This window comes from Lucilia cuprina, chromosome 3 (genome assembly GCF_022045245.1).
Source record: "Lucilia cuprina isolate Lc7/37 chromosome 3, ASM2204524v1, whole genome shotgun sequence".
NCBI lineage: Eukaryota > Metazoa > Arthropoda > Insecta > Diptera > Calliphoridae > Lucilia > Lucilia cuprina.
The window spans coordinates 45,656,324-45,680,547 of NC_060951.1; the positions used below are offsets into that span (position 1 = coordinate 45,656,324).

Sequence of the window (24,224 nt, forward strand, 5' to 3'; positions counted from 1 at the left end):
GATAGATAAATAGATAAATAGATAGATAGATAGATAGATAGATAGATAGATTTTTAATTTCAGCGAAATTAACAATATTATAATTTAATAAAACTACAATATTTTTTTATAAAATTCAAACAAAAATTTTTGCATAAATTAGATGAGAAACAACGAAAGATTCGTTCAATGTACGAAATTATTCGTATATATAAGTTATGCATTATGTTCATTGTAGATAGATAAAACAACATAATAAAGTAGGCTTTTATTATATTCACAGCTTAGAAAAAATATTCCAACATGGGTTAGCAAGTATGTGTACATATGTATAATCCATGTATCTAAATATGTAAAAACTGCATTCTTGTTCACGCAGTATTCTCTATAAAATAGAATCAAGTTTTCTTCAAATCATAACAAACAAATCAATCAATTTACTCTACATTCGTACAATGTACTTATTCCACTTGAAGACGTCTGCAACTTTTTTGCTTTAATTAATCAATTAACTGGAAAAGTTTTGGTCTGCAACTAGCATCGTACAGACATATTACGAACTTTATAAATTCCTAATAATATTTTTATTTTGTATTTCATTCACATTTGAGTTGCAAGCTTTAGCAGCACATCTTGCTTGTTACTGTAATCTAGTTTTTTTATTGTTGTGGCAAGAAATTATTTATATTTTAAATTGTATTGTTTTACAGGTGCAAGATCAAGCGGTTGATCCAAATTTACGTGATGGCGATGGTGCTACTCCGCTACATTTTGCAGCCTCACGTGGTCATCTCTCTGTGGTTAGATGGTTGTTGAATCATGGAGCTAAATTATCACTGGATAAATATGGAAAATCTCCCATAAATGATGCTGCAGAAAATCAGCAAGTGGAGGTAAGTGTAAACGAGATTGAGATATGATGTATGTATGGCTTAGATAGTTAAGCTCATTTAAAGACAAACTTTCAAACTCAAAACAAGTTGTTTTAATTTCATTGTATTTTCTTGTGGCTTTGTAGTGTCTTAATGTATTGGTGCAGCATGGAACATCTGTAGATTATAATGGTAGAGAAAAAAATGCTACACAAAGACATGGCAAATCAACCTCAACAAATAGGCAACAGCAACAACAACAACATCAGCTGCTGCAGCAGGCTCAGCAACAACAACAGCATCAAAATGGCAATAACACAGCAATGGGTCATCACAATTCTCACAACAGTTGCAACAATTCCATGAGCAGCAAACAGACCAGTCGCAGTAATACCATCAAATCGAAAACATCTTCATCAATGAGCTCAGATCAGGAACCATTCTATTTACATCCGCCATCAACTATGGGAGCACGCAGTAAAACTAACGACTCTCTCTACACGCCCCAATCACAACATTCTCGCAGCTCTTCGGAAAAGATTTACAATGGTTCGTTGGTACCCAATAATGATGGGCTTTATGTTAATCCCATGCGCATGAATGGTATTTATACGCCTCCCTCGCCCAGTGGCAGCATGTCGGGTGATTCATTTTTCCTTCACGATCCCCAGGAAGTGGTATACAATCGTGTACGTGATTTATTCGATTCCGATTCGAGTAGTGTTAAACATTCAAATCCCCATAAGCAACATCATCATCAAAAACAATCCTCCAGCCATTCAACACCCAGTTCTAATGCTTTAACCATACAAGCTGATGTTCATTCCAGTTCTAGTGGAGCTGGCAGTGGTTCAGATGAATCCGTGTCCATACCCTCCAGTATGAATTCACCTAAGGTGCAACCCCATAGAAATCACAGTTTTAATCGGCACACATCGAATCATCCTCAACCCCAGTTACCACAAAGAGACCCCTCCCAACAACAACAACAGCAGATGGCGCAAAATCACAGCAATAACTCAAGCAAAAACTATAGTCAGTCGCATATTTTGAATAATAATAAAACTAATGCCAATGCCACAACCAACAATAGTTCCAGTAATTTGATGATTCATCAAAATAATCATAAAAACAACAAACACAATGGACCAAATCAAAAGACTACAACAGCCGCATCTAACGCTCATGATCATGATTATGAGGACATCTATTTGGTAAGGGAGGATGCCAGAAAGAATCAACAGAAATACATGATTGGACGTTCACGCTCCAGAGATAGTGGTTCACATTCCAGATCGGCTAGTGCTTCTTCAACTCGCAGCACAGATGTAGTTCTACAATATAGTAATCATGTAAGTATTTTAAGGATTTCCGAATAAACAAATTTTCATACATTCTTTTTCTCCTCAAGAATCTTAACAACAAACGTGATAGCACTGTACTCAATCGCAACAAATCTCAATCCATTATTGGTCTACATGGTAAATATGATGCAGCTATAGCACAACGTTCCAAGGACAACTATAGTACCAAAAATGTTAATCTAAAGAATCAACTAAATAGTGGCATTAAAAGTGACACCTATGAAAGTGTGTGTCCACCCGAAGATGTAGTCGAACGTACTAAACAGGCAAATAAGAATTCCGTAATACGCAATAACCTAGAAAACAATGCTAATGGTAGTGGTAACTCTCACTATGGCAGTAACACAAAATTGGCTGGACCAAATACCAACAATATGACAGCGAATGTAAATAATAGCAATCAAAATATTTACAATAGCAGCAATAGTGTTAATAGTAACACATCCAGTAATATAAATAACAACAACAGCAGTAATACCATCAACAATAGCAACAGTAATAATAATAATAACAACAGCAACAACAATCGACATTTGAAACGTGTTTCCTCAGCACCTCCAATGCAAAATACTCAAGTTGGTAAGTTTAACTAACAGCTGCAGTTAAAGCAATATTGCTCCATTTTCTTTAATTCTTGTAATGTTTATATGTAAAGAAAAGTAGAACGTTTTTTTTATTTTAAATTCAATTTCTGAAACTGTCTTATATATCTTGATTTTATTTCCAGTTAATGGTCCACCACCACCACCTTTACCGCCTCCGTTACGAGCACCTTTTAATCAATTTCAGCAACAGCATCAACAACAGCAAGCACAGCAGCAACATCACCAACAACAACAGCAGCACCAATCCCTTATTTACAATACCAACAACAACAACCAAAAGAACAACATGAATTCAGAACATTCGAATTCATTGAATTCCTGTCATCGCGGTTCAAGTAATAATTTAAATACCGACAATGGTTTAGATTCAGATTCTGGTTTAGAAGTTGTTGAAGAACCATCTCTTAGGCCATCTGAGTTGGTGCGTGGTAATCACAATCGCACCATGTCAACTATATCAGGTGAGTTTTTTTTTTATTACAAAAAATCTTTTTCTTATACAATTTTTATATGCGAAGATCTACTGCCTTTTAAACTTATCTTAAAAGGAGAATAATATTGATCGGTCTGAAATTAACTCCTGTTGCGAAATATTGTTCCGATTTTTGTTAACTTTTAAATAAATCTGCTGAGAAATATTATCCGAATTTATATTTTAATATCGGCTTAAAACCACATTCTGAGTCGATTTAGCTATGTCTGTCCGTCTGTGTGTTTAATTTAATTTTCATAATATTTGAATGAAATTTGCTTCATGCTCATCTTTTGACCCACCAACAAAGCCTATGGAAAATTATTTGTCTAGAACCCATACAAACTTAGCCCCCGAATAGAGCTTTTGAGCTTATAATTATGTTCAATCCCAGTAAAATATTTTTAAATTTTGTTAATGAGTGTGAAGGAAATGTAGTTATTTCATACATTACTTGATAATGAGTTGTCATTATCAATAAGATAATTTTTTTTAAAAGAAATTGTAGCGTTTATCTGATAAAGAATTAGTTAGTGTTTCTAATCCTAATCGATTTTGGAAGGTTTTTCAAGAAATTTGATATTTACATGTGTGTAGACACCATTCCAGATAGAGTTATATACTAACTTTTAAATAGACTAGCAAACATAAAAAATAACTGTAAAGTCAGTTTCAAATCCGCAAAAGTCGGATAAACAGATTCGTAACCAGTTATTTTTTGGTCATTCAGTTATTCACCCAAAAAGTAACAACTTACACTTTTCTACAATATTACTATAAAATATTCATAAAGTTCAGTTATAGGGTAGAAGGGGGACCATACGCCACTTTTTCTTTGAGGCGGCCTTAAATTAAAACCATAATACATATTCTTAATTTTTTTCTTGGTTCGGATACTTAGATATGTTGGCTTTAGTTTTATTCCTTTCAATCTTTCCCAAGTCATCCTCATACATATTTTTTTTTAACTTTTCCGCACTGACCAAAAACCATCCACGGGGTAAATGCGCCAAGGAGATGGGGCAGATTTGACATTAGTAAAATAAAAGAAAAAATTACAAAAATAAAAAGTTGTTTTTCTGTTTCATACTTTAATTCATTAAACAAAGTGTAATAAACCAGACATTTATTGTTGATTTTACAAAACTCAACAAAAAAATTAAAACAAGTTATTACTGATTTTTTCTATATTTTTACCAAATTTTGTTCTACACCATAAGCATTCCATATATTTGGCACATGTGCCCCACGGGCAGTTCTGGGGTTTAGTTTCAATTTTTTCGGGCATAAAATTATATTATCGAAAATATTATTATGTCTTATTACTATTATTGACATTTTAATACTGACCAATATATTTTTTCTATCACAAAAACTAAAAAAGTTAGCAAAAAAGTTCACACAGTGAAATATTTTCACAGCCCTTTGAAAAACAATCATTCCTGCCTCCCATCATATGTAAAGTTAATGTTTCAAATTTTTAGGGATGATAGATAATCGATAAATGAAAACAAAAATTGATAATGCGATAAAATCGATTACTTGGTTTTCAAGTTATTCGCATTGACAGATATGCCCCTATGGCGAATGATCCCTCTTCTATCCTATATACTGATAAAATTCGCCCTTGTATCAATGTGTGCCAAATACTTAAGAAATTGTACTCCGAATATTAGTCTAAGCCGAATTGTATACCTCAAAGAATACCCACTTTAAGGATACAAATATTTGGGTGTAACAATCATCAGCACAAAAATAAGAAATTAAGTATAAAATGTCTCATTGTATGTAAATCAGTATTCTGAAGACCCTAGATATCTACAAGATCCGAATCTTCAATAATTCTATCAGACAAAAAATTTCGATTTTTTTATTCATACTGAGATAGAAATTATAAACAAACAACACACATAACCATAAGGTAAATTTTGTTGTTGTAGTTGCTTTATGATATTGGGTGTTGTAGAATCCATATTAATTGAGAATTTGTAAAAGGGGATTTTTGGGTACTATTTCGTTCTACAAAAGGTACTTTTTGAATTTTCTATAATATTGAAACACGAAATTAAGTATATATAGCCCGGATTAGACGAGAACACATAAAAGGGGACTTTTTAGTACTTTTTCGTTCTACAAAAGGTACTTTTTGAAATTTCTGTAATATTGAACCTAGAAGCATGAGAATCTGTAAAAGGGGATTTTTGGGCACTATTTCGCAAAAAACATGATATTTAGCTTGTAGGACCTTGACTAGCTAAGAACCTATACAAGGGAACTTTTTGGTACTTTTTCGCCCCACAAAAGGTATTTTTTGTTCAAATCTATAATATTGAACTTAGAAGTACGAAATTAAGTATATAGAGCCCGGATTAGCCGAGAACACATAAAAGGGGACTTTTTCGTTTTACAAAAGGTACTTTTTTAAATTTCCTATAATCTTTAACCTAGAACACATAAAAGGGGACTTTTTAGTACTTTTTCGTTTTATAAAAGGTACTTTTTGAAATGTCTATATTATTGAACCTAGAAACATGAAATTAATTGTGTAGAGCCTGGATTAAGTGGAAACCCATAAAAGTAGACTTTTTAGTACTAAATCGTTTTGCAATTACTATTTCTAATCCCTCTTCTTAAGATTGGCTCTTACTTATTTTGTATAATTTAATTTAAAAAGTATGGAAATTACCAACTAATCTCACAATAAAATGATTACACAGTGCAACACTAATTTTGATTTACTCTCTGAGGAAATGTTGTTGCTCTTATCACAAAGAACCAAAATTGTGAACATATAAATTAAAAAAAAAAAAACGTTGTCTTCATGATCAGAATCTTCAAAAATTAAATTTGTTTTACATTATTTTCCTTTTTTAGACCTATAAGTAGCAAACCGTTTAAAATTTAAGAAAACAGTTAACTACAAAAATGTACCTAAGATCTCAATAAACAAGTTTCTAGAACATATGAACTTCTTAGGAATGATGAATGATATTTAAGTCTAAAAAGTTAAAAATTTCCTGAATTTGATTGAAAATCCTGACCTCAGTTTAATTTTTGAAAAATAGAACTTTTTCGATTTTTTTTGAAATGGGTTTCGAAAAATCCGTAATTTTGAGCTGATTGCAGGAAAAATAATTAAAAAAAATTGTAGAATATTTCTGGCCAACAAAATAATTTTTAGTGGGTTTGAGAGGCATTTTGTTTTCGCTTTGTCATTTTGTCGTAATTTTTAGCTCATACAGAAAAATATTTCAAAAATTAATTTGCATTTGGTTTAGTCCATTTTAAAATGTACTTGTACTTGTTGTTAATTAAGATCTTAGGTACATTTTTGTAGTTAACTGTTTTCTTAAATTTTAAACGGTTTGCTACTTATAAGCCTGAACAAGGAAAAAAATTAAAAAAATTTTTTGCGAATCTGATCATGAAGATAATATTTTGACTTTATATGTTCACAATTTTGGTATATCTTTGTGATAAGAGCAATAACATTCCCTCAGAGAGTAAATCAAAATTCCGAACGGTTTGCAAGATGTGAACCTGAGAAAATTATCACTTTTTTCAAAATTGACACCGAGGCCCCAAATCTTTGGGGGCTTATAACTAAAAAAAAAGTGCATGACTTTGCGCAAAACTGGAAGACACGGGTCTTCTTATTTTTGGTCTTCTATCATATAGTAGTGTGCGTATATGGTTATTCAACCATGACTTAAAAAATTCACATAGTGTTATTGATTAAAACAATTGTCCTTGAAGAAAAATAATCAATAATTTTGATATCAATTTTGAATCTTAATAAATTCGTATGTGACCCATTTTTAAGTTGAACATTAGTAAGGTTATTGTATGTTGTATTGTTTTTTGATTTGCAGTTTTGTAGCGAAAAAAAAATGGCAAATTCATAAACAATTTTTATAAAGAAACAACAGTAACATTTAAAATTAAATAAAACTGTTACGAATAAGTGATTGCGATGGTGATGGTTTACAGTAAAACAAAATATCAAAAGAGCGAATATTTTAATATTTTGAATTTTAATAATTGTATTTTTTTACGGAAACAAAAGATTATATTAACATATTATCAAAAAATACCTTCAAAACAAAAGACTTAAGAAGCAAACATTAAAAATGGCAGCTGATATTTTTTTGAAATTAGATTTATTAATTTCATAATAAAAAAGGTTAAATAAATAAGTTATAATAAAAGTAAACAACAAACCTGTGGAAAAAAAATTGTCTTGTCTTGACTTTGAATTTAAATAGATAAAAATCTAATGTTTAAAAACAAGTATAAATTTCGCTGTGGTAGGAAATACATACATTTTTACAAATTTCCAAAGAAGTATGCTGCTGCATTAACCACACATCGTAACTTAAATCTTCGATCTTCCTCAGCAGCCAATTCGTGTTTATTTTATAAATTTCAATTAATTGATTTATTTATGTTATTTTCAAGTAGTTCCTGAGTACTTTTGAAAAAAAAACTCCACGTACATGTATATTGAAATATATTTTTGTACATATTTACTTTTGTCTGTGAGTGTGTAATTATGTTGAACAATGTAATAGTTTGTTTTTCGAATCTTGTTTGTATCGTATGTATGTACAAATGACCAATGTCAGGGACCTCAATAATAGTTAAAAAGAAATTGTTTATATTTGTTGACTTTTTTCTAGTCTTATTATTATTATGACAGGTTTGTTTGATGATTAAAATTTCAATACCAAAAAAATAACCATTTAAGCCGTGTAATGACTGGGTATTTATATGTATGTTTAATTTAAATTTAATAGTCAATTAATTTTGCTTATAAAAATACACATCGAATATATAAAATTTAAAAAATAAATAAAATATGATAGATGACAAAAAGATTATTGAAATTATTTGCTAACAATTATGCCTTACAATTTGACAGCAGATCATTTAGTTTGGCGAAAATACTTAATAAATATTCAGTCTTTCGATTACAATTTGGATACATGTTGTGTTAATATAAACAAGATATAAATGATAGATTGCATGTCTTAGATAAAATGGTCGTCTATCATGTTTTAGAGGTGTTATGTCTATTAAATAGTTTTTTAAAATGCATTGTTGCAATATCTTTAGATGAATTTTGGTTTAGTGTTTTGCGAAATTTTTATAGAAATTTTAAATGATCATGTTTTAAATTTTTACCAACAAAATTTGTACATCAAATGAATATTTGCAATCAAAGAGTAATTTTTTAATTTTATTTACAATCTAGTAGATTTTGTGTCTGATGGCAAGAGCTTGCTAATTTGATTGCCACCAAATTTAGAGTGAAGACAGAAGCAAAGTAAAAGTAAAAACAAGATAGATAGATACATAGATAGATAGATAGATAGATAGATAGATAGATAGATAGATAGATAGATAGATAGATAGATAGATAGATAGATAGATAGATAGATAGATAGATAGATAGATAGATAGATAGATAGATAGATAGATAGATAGATAGATAGATAGATAGATAGATAGATAGATAGATAGATAGATAGATAGATAGATAGATAGATAGATAGATAGATAGATAAATGGGTTCAACCGGGCCTTTTAAGTATAATTTTATGATGAAAAATGCAGACATTCAAAAAACCACCATTTGAATGGGGAAAAAGCTCTGATTTTGTCAATAACATCATACTTAATGTGTTATTCCTGCTTTGTTTTGGTTTCAGTAATAAAAAAAAAACATTAAGTACATATTTTCTTAAATAAAACAATTTTCAAAATTTTGTTTCTTTCATTCATGATTGGTTTTAATTATTATCAACTACAATTTCTTACAAAAATTCAACAACGATAATGTTTTCATTCACTTATAATATAATTTTCCCAACAAAATATTTTCCATCAAAAAACAATATGTATGTACATAAATTTATGTTGTAACATAAAACGTGTAGCATATTACCCATATTTACTGAAAACAATATTGCATATAATTTGTATCTAGTTCACGTTATTATTTTGAGAAAAACATCAAAACTGAAACAGGAAATATAGTGAAATATCAAACAAATTTAAAAAATTATATGTCAAAGTATGAGAATTATTTCGATTAACAAATGATGTGGTGAATATTTTTCAAAAATAAAAATAATGCAAAAAACCTAAATAATTATACACAATGTATAACAAAATTTTTAATTAAAATTATTCAGACCAAAAAAGGTTTTTGTATTCAAAGCTTGTAATTTTACAGATTCATCCACATTGCTGCACTTATATACATGCACATGTATATACATATGTACATACACATGTATATTTAAATCTGTAAACATATGAAAGTTAAAAATTGTTTTCCTTTTTCAGAAATTTTTTACATTCACCTCCTCATGTTCATTTTGTTTTTGCCATTTGCAAATCTGGAACTTGTTATAGAAACATTTTAAACTTGTTGTATATGAATACAAGATCATATTCCTATATATAGAGTACAATGGCAATAGCTTTAAACTGGTTTCAAGAGGCTTTACTTTGGGTAATACAAGGAAAATTATTATAATGATTTTTTTTTCTCTCTTAATAGCCGGTCATTTTTCCTAATAGTTTTCAATTTTGCAGCTTTATACCGCAGGATATTTGAGGAAATTTGATTGTGTAATGTTTGTGTATGAATAATAATTAGTTTTTCGCTTCAGATGTATTTCAGTTTAACGTTACATGTTATTAGCTCTTGCACTATTTGAAAATTGGTCGTTTGTAAATAGTTTTTTGTGACAGTTTTATGTAGGCTGTAAAATTGGAAAAATTTTGTCAGTTGCAATATTAAGATAACTTTGCTCAATTTCCTGTGAAAGTTTTAAGTTTAAAGGAGTTTTAATAAAAAACAGAAAAAAGTATTATTTTGTATCTGACTACATTTAAAGTAAATAACATATTAAGGATTTTCATTTAAACGTTCAAACTCCCCGTAAACTGTGCAACCTGTTCATGTTTCCATTATGGAAATTGATTTGCACAACCCTTGTAAGTTTGAGCGACTATTTAGACTGGCAAACTTGAACAAACTCATTGTGCATTTAATAAATCTGTTAACTATTGTTAATTTTTGAATTTGAATATTTGCATTTTAAACATATTTTGTAAAATTTTTTGTTAAAATATTTTTTTATTATACTCTACTACTACTTTAGTGTTTTAAAGTATGCCAATCGGATTAGAATCATTTTCTGAGTCGTTTTAGCTATGTCCGAACGTCCATGTAAACCTTGTTATCAAACTACAGGTCAATCAAATTTGGTACATGATCTTCTATTGTCCCAGGGATGTAACCTTTTGACAATGGTTAAAATCGGTCCATTATTTCACCTAGCCCCCATACAACTGAAACCCCGAATAGGGCTTGTAAAACTTGTAATCAAACTACAGGTCGCAATTTTAGCGATAATTCAATGAAATTTGGCACATGATTTTTTATGGTACCGTAGACGAAGCCTATTGAAAATAGTTAATATAGGTCCATTTGACCCTAGCCCCTATAAAATTCCCCCTTCAAAATTTGACTTAAATGTCTAAAGTTTTATTAAACAATAAATGGCTTAAATATATCTGAGGCAAGGTCCAATTCAACTTTAATGTTTTATTACGAAAACTAAATCACATTTGTAACAGGTGTAGAGTATTATATGATCGGCCTCGCCCGACTATAATTACTTGTTTTTGATTTCGTTTGACATTGATTTTAACTGGGGTGTCATGAAACAAGTCGAATAAACTTGCCCATTTGCAGAGAAATGGAAAACTTTTAAAAAACATTTAAAAAAATAAATCTATCTATCTATCCATCAATCTATCTATCTATCTATCTATCTATCTATCTATCTATCTATCTATCTATCTATCTATCTATCTATCTATCTATCTATCTATCTATCTATCTATCTATATATCTATCTATCTATCTATCTATCTATCTATCTATCTATCTATCTATCTATCTATCTATCAATCTATCTATCTATCTATCTATCTATCTATCTATCTATCTATCTATCTATCTATCTATCTATCTTTCTATCTATCCATCTATCTATCTATCTATCTATCTATCTATCTATCTATATATTTATCTATTTATCTATATATCTATTTATATATCTATCTTTCTATCTATCTATCCATCTATCTATCTACCTACCTATCTATCTAGCAATCTATTTCTATCTATCTAAAATAATCTCTAATCAATAAAAAAGTGTTACAAAATATTTTCCACAAACAATTTCAATAATTATAGCAATTCAACTGATATCGATTTAATTGACATTTTTAATAAAAAACACAGCAATTTAACTGCAGTAAGACTGGTAAGATTACTTTCTTAAAAATTGTATTTTAGACAAGTCAAAAGAGCAGCTGTTGGATGAAAATTTAAAGTTTTTAAAAATGAAATCGTAACGAATTTTTTTTTACAAACACACACACATATTTCAGCAGTACCATAGGTGTTTAAATGGACAACAAAAGCAATGACAATGTATAAATTGATTATGCTCGATTGACTTTAATAGCAACAACTATAGAAAACACAATATAATGGTGGTGTATTGAAGGCATGTTGACAATAATATTTAATAAAAACAAATACAATAATAATAGAAAACATTGATGAAATATTAATAAATATATTTATTAATAAATAAAAGCAATAGTTTAAAAAAATAACAAAAGAAATTATAACAGCAACTACAATAGCAAATTATTTAACAAAAAATAAAAAAAAAACAGCAAAGGCAGATAAAACTTAAAAAAATGAATAAAAACTTGTCATCCGGCGTTACCACAAATGAAAGTGAATGTTGTTAGTTGTTATTGCAAAGATGTTGTCAGTACGACAACCAACCAACCAACAACAATGTGTAAATGAAGTTCAAGCTGAATTATAAACTCAACCAGATTTGCCTTGATATGGATGGACTGGGATGTTGTTTGGGGATGGATGGTTATGAGTATGAGACTACTATGTATTGAATGAGTTCGCATAAATCTTTTTTCTATTCAATTTTTTTTTTTTTTTGAAATTTTTCCACATACAGACAATTTACTTAGCAGTCAAGTTAGTTAGTAAATATGTAACTTATTTAGTTGATTGTAGTGTTTTGGGATAGATAACTACAATATGAGATAGACTATGTGTCTTTGGGATATGGACGGTTATTTACTTAACTAATGTATTATTCCATGTTTGTAGTTTGTCATAGAGTTGTTGCTGTGGTATTTTGTAAGTGTTTTTTCTATTATTTTATTTTATTTGTTTTGTTGTACAATTTATGGCTTTCAGTTTGGGGCAACTTTTGTGTTTGTCAGCAGCAGCGACAGCAGTGGTGTCAGTGGCATTAGGCACCCAAACACCATGTCAGTCTTAACATTAACGCTATAACGTCAACTCTTACGCTAAAAAAGTAAACGCTTTAAATTCGTAAAAGAAGAAAAAAAGAAATATTTAAATAATTTCGTAATAATTTTTCGTAGTTGTTCCGCAAATCAACAGTATATCCGGTAATGCCAATTTGAAATAAATCAGTTTCCTTTAATAAACTTATTACACAAAAGAAAACTCTTGGATTTATTGTAAATATTTGAGTGTACTTCTGTGTTTGTGTGTGTGTGTAGAATAAAAACTGACCTCATGTTGGGTCAAAAAAAGTGTTCGCGCAAAAATTATTTTACTTTGCGTTTGGCGCAATTTCAATTTTTTCATTTGCGTTGTAAGTGTTTTATTGCTTTTTTTTTATAAATTTTTTGTTTTAAAATTTATGTTGCATTTTATGTAAATTTGTTTTTAATGAGCTTTAAGTAAAGCTTTTAGTGGCATAAACAAACATTAATTTATATAATTAAAAGAAATAATATAAAATTAAATTAAATTATAAAAACACTTTATTTTTAAATAAAATCATTGTTTATGGTGGGAAAACTAAATAATTGTTTTTAAAATACCATTAATGAAATGTTATCGTGTGTATTTTACTGAAATTTAGATAAACAATTCAATAATGAAGTTTTAAAATGTATATAAAAGTTTAAATGCAATTTTTCTGAAATGCGCTACTATATCTTGTGGTGAAATATCTTGAAAATCTGATGTAATAAAGAAAATCTGACTTTAGATTCAGGTCGACAAAAATTTGGAATTTTTACAGATTTTGGAATTAAATACATTAACAATCCAGTAAAGCTCTTAATGTTCATATCATATCAAGAGTTAGAAAGATGTGGACGAGGATACGAACCTGCGATCTCATGTTCGTTAGTCCGATTTTGTTCTCACAACATCATTGCCCAGTTAGTCAATTATTACTGTGATATGATATGATATCATAGATATTTACTAATAGCTTTCAATAATTTTGGGAAAAATTAAAAAGATTATCTTTTAAAATGGCTTCAGATTATTACTTATATATTATTACAAATTAACACGTTGTAGTAAATGACGGTTATAGACATCGAGCACGGCCGTTCGTAGATACAAATGACATCTATAGTGTTATTTTTTTAATATTTCATTCACTATTAATCGGTGTATAATATATATTTTTTTAATAAAAATAATATAGTTTCATTATATCAACAACATTTTTGATTAAAATTTATATTCGAGAAATTTAACGATTCATCATTTTCGAGTGAGCGTCAACGACTTAATCGATCGATCATTAAGGCCTATTCTGTATAAATAAATAAATTCTCAGAAAGTTTGTTCCCGCATGCAAAAGAGAATAAACTTCCTGGGAGTTGGCCATATATAGTTATGGAGAAAGTTCTTAATCTGTTTAAGTTTAATTTATTCTCTTTCTTCTTTCAAATGTTTGTAAGTGTAACTTTTCTGATTGATTTACATCTTTGTACAAATTTCAATATCATATAAGATTTTTTTTATATATTTCCCCAATAATAAAGATAAAATATTATATATATATATTAAAAAAGTCGAAACCTTGATTTTCGTCATAATATCGGGATACTTGTGTTTAAAATAAAACAGTTTTTGACAAAATTTGTAATGTCACAATAGCGTGAAAACAATTTTATTAAAAAAGTTTATTATAAGAAAAAATTCTTAAAACAAGTCATGCTGGGATCATTTTGATCCCAAAAAGTTTTAACTAGGCTAATTTGTACTTGGCTTGAATCGATTTATACTCGATTCAAAGTTAAAACTATCATTCTATTGAAATCTATCTAAATTAATCCAAGAACGCTTGATTCTTGATCCCTGTAAAAATTTAACAATTGCTATAAAATGGAGATTTTCTAAGATTAATTAAAATTTTTACTCAACAATTAAGTTTTTGTCTTACAAAATATGTAAAAATACTAAAAATCATTTAAATAAGACTTATTTCCAGAACTGTTTCTAAAACGATATCATAAAACTATTTTCAATGGTTAATACCCAGCAAAAAAAAACATGAAGTAGAATTTAGAAAAGAGTTGAAGTACTGAAAAAGAATAGGTGGGATGTCCTTTTTATTTGATTCCAAATTCACTACATCTGAAGTCATTCATTATATAAGGAGTGAGATCGAAAAATTCTTAACATACATATATGTTTATAAAAAAGAAACCACTAAACTTACAGCTTTATTTTTTTTTTTATTTGATTCAAATTATTATTACAATTTACAAAAAAAAAAATATTTTTATAGTTTTAATCGCTAGTGATGAAATTTTGAACCCTTTTCGGAAACCCTTCCATTAACGTTTTTATAGTGCTTTCTGTCACTTTGCTCGAACATGTAGTCCATCTCCGTTTAAAATCTACCACACTTTTGGACACCTTTTTTGTACTCTTCAATTCTCTTTCAACAAGAGCCCAATATTTCTCCACTGGCCTTAGCTCCGGGCAGTTTGGAGGATTTGCCTCTCTTGGTACAAATACCACATTATTGTTCTTGTACCACTCTAGGGCTTGTTTACCATAGTGACAGGATGCCAAGTCAGGCCAAAAATAAGTGGACACATTATGAAGTCTTATGAATGGAAGCAGCCTTTTTTGTAAACATTCCTTGATGTAAATTTCGGTATTTATAGAGCCCGTTGTAACAAATGATTGGCTTCTTTTGCCGCAACTGCATATTGCTTGCCATACCAAGAACTTTCTGGGAAATTTTGTCTGCTTTTGGGTCCTAAACTTTTCTTCAACATTCCCTCGAGCACCAGCAACATAAAACTTTTGACCTGGAAGTTGCGAAAAATCTGCCAGAACATACGTTTCGTCATCCATTATGCAGCAAGAATATTTTTTTATAAAACTTGACTTCAATTTCCTTGCTCTGATTTTGGCCTCTAAATTTTTAGCAGCGTTCCTGTCAAGAACTTTTTGTGCCTTGTATGTTTTTAAGCCTGCATTAGCTTTAACTTTTCGTACCAAATAGTCCGAGCACTGAGCTAACCGAGCTGCTTTCCTACCGGATGTGTTGGGAGCTCTTTTGAAAATGCGTTCTATTTTTTGGCTTTAGAAACATCATGTGGACCATTCCTTCTACCTGAACCAGGTTTTCTATCAACTGACAAGTTCTCCCGGTACTGTTTAATAACATTGGAAACAGTTTGACGGCAGACCTTTGTATGCTTGGCCAACTTTTTGTAAGACCAAGTTGGGTTTAGTTGAAAATATTTAATAATTTCAGTACGCACTTTTTTCTGGTCACTCATTTTAATCAGATTAACAAAAAACTTAATATAATTAACATTACACATAATAACTGACATGTTTTTCAAAGGTAACTTAATCAAAAAAAAAATCAAATAATACTTTGGTTGAAAAATGTAATGAAAAACGTGTGTTAAGAATTTTTCGATCTCACTCCTTAATACAACTAATTTGACTCAGATCATATTAAATAGGGTTCTACAGTTAAAAGAAAAAGTCGACTTTTGCATTTAGTCAAAAGTCGATTTTTCCACTTTTTGCATTTTATGAAAAGTCGATATTTTGGCTTCTCGACTTTTTTTATTTAAATAAAAGTCGACTTTTAGTACTTTATAAATAGTCGACTTTTTCAGATTTTGCGACGTTTTTTTGTCGACTATTTTCGACATTTCCCGACGTTTTTCGACTTTTTTATGTTTTTTTTCGACTTTCTTCGATTTTCAACTATTTTCGAGTTTTTCCAACTATTTTAGAGTTTTGGACTTTTTTTTTCAAAACTTTTGTCCTGGAATCAATATATGGCTGGGTCAAAAAAAAAAATTTTTTTTTGAGGTTTTTGTGATTTTTTCATATTTCTTCCAAAGGAAAGAAATTTTGAACAGAAAGTACAGAGTTCAACCCCAGTCTGTGTCGACTTTTTTATAAATATTCTATAAATAACTCTACTAACAACAAAACTTATTTCCAACCAAAAAAAATTGTCTTTTGGAACATCTCAGACAAAAATAACACTTTTCGACTTTTTTCGAACTTATTTCGATTTTTCCGACTTTTTCGAACTTATCTTGATTTTTTCCGACTTTTCGACTTTTTCTGACTTTTCGATTTTTTGGACATTTATTTACAATATAAACCTTTCGACTTTTTTCATAGACGATAGTCGAGTTATAGACTTTATTAGAACAAAATAGTCGAATACGACTTTTTTCGACAAAAAGTCGATTGTTTAATTATTCGAATGTCGATTTATAGAACCCTTATATTAACATAAATAAATAAATTACACGCATTTATAAATAAACTCCAAAATAAAATTAATTCAATTCAAAAAAATTGAGTACCAAAAAATATGCCTTTGCTTAGTGCTTCTTTTGAAGTGATGATATATGTTATTCTTTTGGAAGTTCTTTGTTTTATTTTTGCTGGGTATTTATAAACAAATAAATATAATTTTTGTAAAACTAGTTCCAAAACTATTCCATGAAAAGTATTTCCATAATGCTTAAGCAAAACCAGTTTTTTATCAAACAATTCTAATTAAAATAATATGTCCCAGCGAAGAACTTAAACAGTTTCAAAAATCAGCATATTTTCGAATATAAAAACATAATACATACATATCAAATGGAAGGTTTTTGAATCACCTTAGTTATCTTTAAGGATATTCTATTTTTTAAAACTTGATGTCGGGTCAAATTTCTTGTATTTATTAGTACACTGAAAATAATCCATGCTCAACTTTACGAAAAAAAATTTCGTAATATTTACAAAAATTTCGTGTATAATACGAAATATTATTTAATAAAACCCCTTTCTATTTTTACGAAAGTACTAAAACCTTTCGTAATATTTTGTTCTTAAATTTTAGCGAAATTAAACATAATGATATTAATTATATTATGATTTAATAAAACTACAACATTTTTATAAAATTTAAGAAAAAGTATAATATTATTCTCGAATTATTTTCATAAAAAAATTGAAAATTCGTGTGGAGAATAATTTTGAACTAAAATTAGAAAAATTATTTTAAAACGAACAAAAATGTTTGAATAAATTAATATTTCGTAAATTTTACCATATTTATTCAAAATTCCCTTTTTTTCAATTTATGTAAATTAATATTTTCAAGAAAATTTTGCATTATACTAAAATATTTCATACAATTTCGTATATATTACGAAAGAATTTCGTGGTGCGAAACAACGAACGATTCGTACAATGTATGACATTTTTCGTATATATTAAGCATGGATTTTTTTCAGTGTAGTAATAACATCAGAGATATAAGACTGTGCAAACTTTTAGGCCTCCCGTAGCATGAGTTTTAAAATAAGACATTCAAAGTTGTTCCTGTCTGAAACATCAAAGTCCAAAGAAACATCGTATTAACAGGAAAACTAAACATAAACTTTTAATATGATCCCAAAGAAACTGTATTCTCCTCTTACTTAATTTTACCCCAAAAAAAAAACATTAAAATAAAACATTTCGTTTAAATCATAAAAAAACGATTTGAAAAAAGTAATATTATACAAAAAAAAAACTAACAGTTGTGTGAAAAGTTGTTTGGAAATTGTTTAGAAAATAGCGCTAAACTTGTTAAACTTTTTTTTGTGGAGTTTTAAGTTTTATATGTTGCAAGCTGAGCGTATTGTTGCTACCATAACTTTCACAAAACAGTTCAGTTTATTGCAGCAAAAAAAATATGCATTAAACAAAAATAACAAGCATACGAGCTGCAAGCGAGCTGGTATTTGGTTGTTAAATGCAACCTCTGGATATTTTTTAAGTGTCCATATCTAAGTTTTTTTCTTGGTTTTTTTTTTAATTTAATGAACGTTTCTATATACATACATATGTATGTGCATATATGCGTTTTAAGTGCATTTTATATATGTTCATAGTTGTAATAGATAAAGCCAAACATACATAAATACTTAAGTGCAAGTTTAAACTATTAAAGAAATGTTTATGTTCACTAAAAAAAAGGAAAATTGTTGATGTTTGGTATTTTTACACCAAAAGGCGTTTTAACATGTAAACTTGTTAATGTATTTGAGTAGAGTTCAAGGCTTTTTAATTTGTTCATGTGTCTATTGTATCATGAACAAGATTGTGGGTGGTGAAATGAGATTTTTTTTTGCTTTTAAAACGGAAGAATTTCTCCAATATTTATTTTAATCATTTGTTTATTAAAGATTAATTGAATATGAAAAAATATGTACGTAAAACTCTGCAAAAATCGAAACCACTATGCACACGCGTGTTAAGAGTACTCCTCCAAGGATTATTACTGGTTCAAAACTAATCCAAATTTATGGTGAAACTTGAACTAAACTAGAACTGATTTAAACTTAAAGTAAACTAGAACTGAACTAGAACTATACTTTAAGTGAACTAGAACTAATTGAACTAGAATTGAACTAGAACTACATTACCACTCATATAGAGCTATAAAAGAACTGAACAAGAATGGAACTAGAACTGAACGAAAACTAAACTAGAACGGAACTAAAACTGAACTAGAACTTAACTAGAACTGAACGATAACTGAACTAGAACTCCACTAGAACTGAACGAGAACTGAACTAGAACTGAACTTGAAATGAACTAGAACTGAAAGAGAACTGAACTAGAACTGAACATGAACTAGAACTAAACTAGAACTGAACTAGAATTGAACTAGAACTGAACTAGAACTGAACTAAAACTGAACTAGAACTGAACTAAACTAGAATTGAACTAGAACTAAACTAGAACTAAACTAGAACTGAACTAGAACTGAACTAAACTAGAACTGAACTAAACTAGAACTGAACTAAACTAGAACTGAACTAAACTAGAACTGAACTAAACTAGAACTGAACTAAACTAGAACTGAACTAAACTAGAACTAAACTAGAACTGAACTAGAACTGAACTAGAACTGAACTAGAACTTAACTTAAACTTAACTAGAACTTAACTGGAACTGAACTGAACTAGAACTGAACTAGAACTGAACTAGAACTGAACTAGAACTGAACTAGAACTGAACTAGAACTGAACTAGAACTGTACTAGAACTGAACTATAACTAAACTAGAACTTAACTAGAACTTAACTAGAACTAGAACTGAACTAGAACTGAACTAGAACTGAACTAGAACTGAACTAGAACTGAACTAGAACTGAACTAGAACTGAACTAGAACTGAACTAGAACTGAACTAGAACTGAACTAGAACTGAACTAGAACTGAACTAGAACTGAACTAGAACTGAACTAGAACTAGAACTGAACTAGAACTGAACTAGAACAGAACAAGAACTGAACTAGAACTGAACTAGAACTGGACTAGAACTGAATTATAACTGAACTAGAAATGAACTAGAACTAAACTAGAACTGAACTAGAACTGGACTAGAACTGAACTAGAACTGAACTAGTACTGAACTAGAACTGAACTAGAACTGAACTAGAACTGAACTAGAACTGAAGTAGAACTGAACTAAAACTGAACTAGAACTAAACTAGAACTGAACTAGAACTGAACTAGAACTGAACTAGAACTGAACTGAACTAGAACTGAACTAGAACTGAACTAGAAATAAACTAGAACTGAACTTGAACTGGACTAGAATTGAACTTGAACTAAAACTGAACTTGAACTAGAACTGAACTAGAACTGAACTGAAACTGATCTTGAACTAGAACTGAACTAGAACTGATCTAGAACTGAACTAGAACTGAACTAGAACTGATCTTGAACTGAACTAGAACTGAAATAGAACAGAAATAGAACTGAGCTAACAAATAATTTAAATCTGAACTGGAACTAAAACGGTACTAAACAAGAATTATAACTAAAATTAAATTAAATGTACTCGAAAGTATTTAGAACAGAAGTAAAACATTAAAATCGATTAAGATTTGAATCAATATTAGCAATCTCTACAATAGTGATCTAGATTATATACGAATTAGAAAATTGTGTCAATTATTTTTTTTAATTATGAACTTGGAGTTTCAGAACAATGCTACGCACTGACCTAATCCTCAAAAGTTCATTTTAATTAATTAAAATGTTATCCATCTTTATATTTTGTCTGATTTTTTCACACCAAAGACATGATTAGATGCCATAAATAATTCTCTTTTCGGAACAACAAATTCAACATAAACACTACAAACAACAAATAAAAGAAGTAAAAAAACGGTCTGTTGCACATTTCAAATGCATGCCACGACTTTGATTATCTGTAACTAAAAGATATAAACATAGTTGCAAGTAACTTAATAGAATACATTTACTCATACTTCGGTAATAAACTTTAAAATGCATTAGCTACATAGATAAATGGGATACATGCTTTATTAAGATTAAAAAGTAAATAGAAACAGTTTTTGAATATTTATAATTATTATAAAAAAAATATATATATAGACTCCGCTGCATGGTGTTGTCTAATGTTTAAAAACCCATAACCAGAGAAAAAATAAAAACAAACTAAAATAATTTTTTTAAAACATAAATACTAATTTTAAAAGATTTACTCATATTAAATGCTGAAAAACAAGTGTTTGTATGGATAGTTGTTTTCAGAAAAAAATGATCTTGGTAAATGCATCTAATAAATAAATTTGTTCAATTTCAGCGAACAAGAAAGCTAAACTACTCAATGGAGGCTCAAGCGTGCAACAAGCCACTAACACACAAACAACAGCAAATGGTGAAATTAATATCAACAACAGCAACTATCAACATTTACAGAACAGTAACAATGGCAGCATTTGCAACGGCTTTAACAACAACAATAACAACAGCAACTATGGCAAAAATCCAGCTCATTATCAGCATTTACAACACAACGGCGGAGGCATTGTTAGTGGCAACAGTAATAGCGGCAACGGTCATTCAAATTACTCATCTTCCACATCTCAACATCATCACTACCAACAACTCCAGCAGCAGCAACACCCACACATCTATGGTTCATCAGCCGAAGATCATTACGAATTGACACAGGCTCAATACGGTCACAACAACGTTGCAGGGAATGCTTCCTCACGTCCCGGTGGACCAAATTTAGTAAACAAACAGCTAGTACTGCCATTTGTGCCACCCAGTTTCCCAAATAATTCACAAGATGGTGTTACACATCTCATCAAACCATCCGAATATTTGAAATCCATTAGTGATAAACGTTCATGTCCATCCTCGGCCAGGTAAGTGAAATTCTTTATTATTTTAGTTTTTATTATTGGTTCGCTGTTTGTTTAATGATGGATTACTCATTGGTGTTAATCCAAATCAATCTTTCAAAATTTTGTTTTTTTTTTAACCAAATGCGTGATTTTTCGGGGGCGCAAAATACAATCAACAACAGAAAAAATCTATTAAAAGCATCTCTAATTACTGTTAATCTTGCAATTAGACTTGCGTGCTTTTTAGTTTTATTGCCAAAAAAATAAGAAAAAAAATTAAATTAACAAAAAATGTTATTAATTAATAACATTAAAAAATAGTCGTGTTTGTGTTGGAATTCGCGAAAATTGTTGTTAATGCTGTTTAATGTCTTGTTGCAAGATCACAAGTTTAGTTTTAGTTCATCATTCGTCGCGATGCTACTACAATCACGTCGCACCTGGCATAGGTAGGTGTATTGTTTTGAATTGTTTGTTGCACGTTTCAAGGAAGTTTATTTAAGTTCAAATTAAGTGTTATTTTATCTTGGTCGTTAAGTGAATTGAAATTACAACATAATAGATTCCAACTCAGTGTAAACTAATGTCAAAAACAAGTGTTTTTCTGTGTATTTTTTAAGCTTATATATTAGCTTATTTCAATTTGCTTCAAATTTCTTCTAATTTGGAAACAGGATAAAGAAACAAGTTGGAACGATCTAGAAAAACAAAAAAATAAAATTTTTCTGGAATAAACTTATCAATTGAGCAAAAAATTTGTAGAGATATATAGATATAGATAGATAGATAGATAGATAGATAGATAGATAGATAGATAGATAGATAGATAGATAGATAGATAGATAGATAGATAGATAGATAGATAGATAGATAGATAGATAGATAGATAGATAGATAGATAGATAGATAGATAGATAGATAGATAGATAGATAGATAGATAGATAGATAGATAGATAGATAGATAGATAGATAGATAGATAAATAGATAGATAGATAGATTAACACAGTTTTTCGGGATGTTACATGTCAAAGTCAACACGATTTTAGTAAAAACCCAGAGATCAAAGTGTACTTTTTTAAAGAATTGTGCTGAGCTGTTAAAAACAAAAATTTTCTTTTTGACCATATTGACGACGTTATAACATTGCGAAGTCACCTTTATATTCATATCGGCACGATATCTTAAAAACCTGATTTGATGAAGAAATTAATATTAAATTATTTCAAATTTCTCAACATATTACATGTTAAATTTTTAAAATATTTTAATGTTAGATTTAACTTTTCTAATAAATTGTGTCTCCATCTTCAAATTTTCAGGTCTACAGATACCGAAGACTATATGCAAATACAGGTATCGAATCAGCATCCCATAAGCTTTGAACCACCAAAGCCACCACCACCACCGCCATTGCCCATGACACCATTGACACATCACAATACCATCAATAATAACGAAAGGAATAATACAAATAAATCACAAAATAATCATCATTCACAAAACAATCATCAAGATACAGCCACACGTAAACAACATCAACCCCTGTCAGCCATTTCAATACAGGATTTAAATAGTGTACAGGTGAGTTCCCCAAAGAAAAAGTAAAAAAATTTTAGGCGTACTATTATTCATTGTTCCATTACAGCTACGCCGCACCGATACTCAAAAAGTACCCAAACCATATCAAATGCCCGCTAGAAGTCTCAGCATGCAGTGTCTCTCCTCCACCACAGATACCTACTTGAAAACCGATTTAATTGCCGAATTAAAAATCTCCAAAGATATACCGGGCATTAAGAAAATGAAAGTGGAAAAGCAAATGGCCAATCGTATGGATTCCGAACATTATTCGGAGATCACTAAACAATTCACCGCCAACAATTACGTTGATCAAGTGAGTATTCTACGCTTTGTGTCTATTGTCTTTTTGCGGACTCTTCATAAATTTGCAAAGATTTACTTACAGATACCGGAAAAAGATCAAGCTGGTAATATAATACCAGATTGGAAACGACAAATGATGGCAAAGAAAGCAGCCGAAAAGGCTAAAAAGGATTTCGAAGAGCGTATGGCTAAAGAGGCAGAGAGTCGAAGACTATCACAGATACCACAGTGGAAACGTGATTTGCTGGCACGTCGTGAGGAGACTGAAAATAAATTGAAGTGAGTTATTAATTTAGGTTTTAAGAAATTTTTAATGAAATGAAAATAGTCTTGTTTCAAGAATAAAGTCGAGTTTATAGTCTAGCTCACAGTCTAGTCTATGGTATATTATATTGTTTAGTCTGGACTATAGTCTGAACTATAAGCTGGTCGGTAGTGT

The 24,224-nt window shown here is 29.6% G+C and overlaps 1 protein-coding gene across 6 annotated transcripts in view; it reads left to right on the plus strand.

The window, feature by feature from the left end:
* The window catches only part of LOC111677722 (GATA zinc finger domain-containing protein 14), a 92,444-nt gene that overhangs the window by 66,232 nt on the left and 1,988 nt on the right, over positions 1 to 24,224 (plus strand). For 5 of the 6 annotated variants that reach the window (XM_023438909.2, XM_046947439.1, XM_046947438.1 and 2 more), the window contains 8 exons: positions 690 to 872; positions 998 to 2,203; positions 2,263 to 2,794; positions 2,943 to 3,281; positions 21,350 to 21,920; positions 23,221 to 23,482; positions 23,547 to 23,795; positions 23,856 to 24,064. In XM_023438909.2, the coding sequence (XP_023294677.2) occupies positions 690 to 872; positions 998 to 2,203; positions 2,263 to 2,794; positions 2,943 to 3,281; positions 21,350 to 21,920; positions 23,221 to 23,482; positions 23,547 to 23,795; positions 23,856 to 24,064 (3,551 nt within the window). The remainder of the gene's footprint in view (positions 1 to 689; positions 873 to 997; positions 2,204 to 2,262; positions 2,795 to 2,942; positions 3,282 to 21,349; positions 21,921 to 23,220; positions 23,483 to 23,546; positions 23,796 to 23,855; positions 24,065 to 24,224) is intronic. The other variant, XM_023438910.2, reaches the window with a different exon arrangement.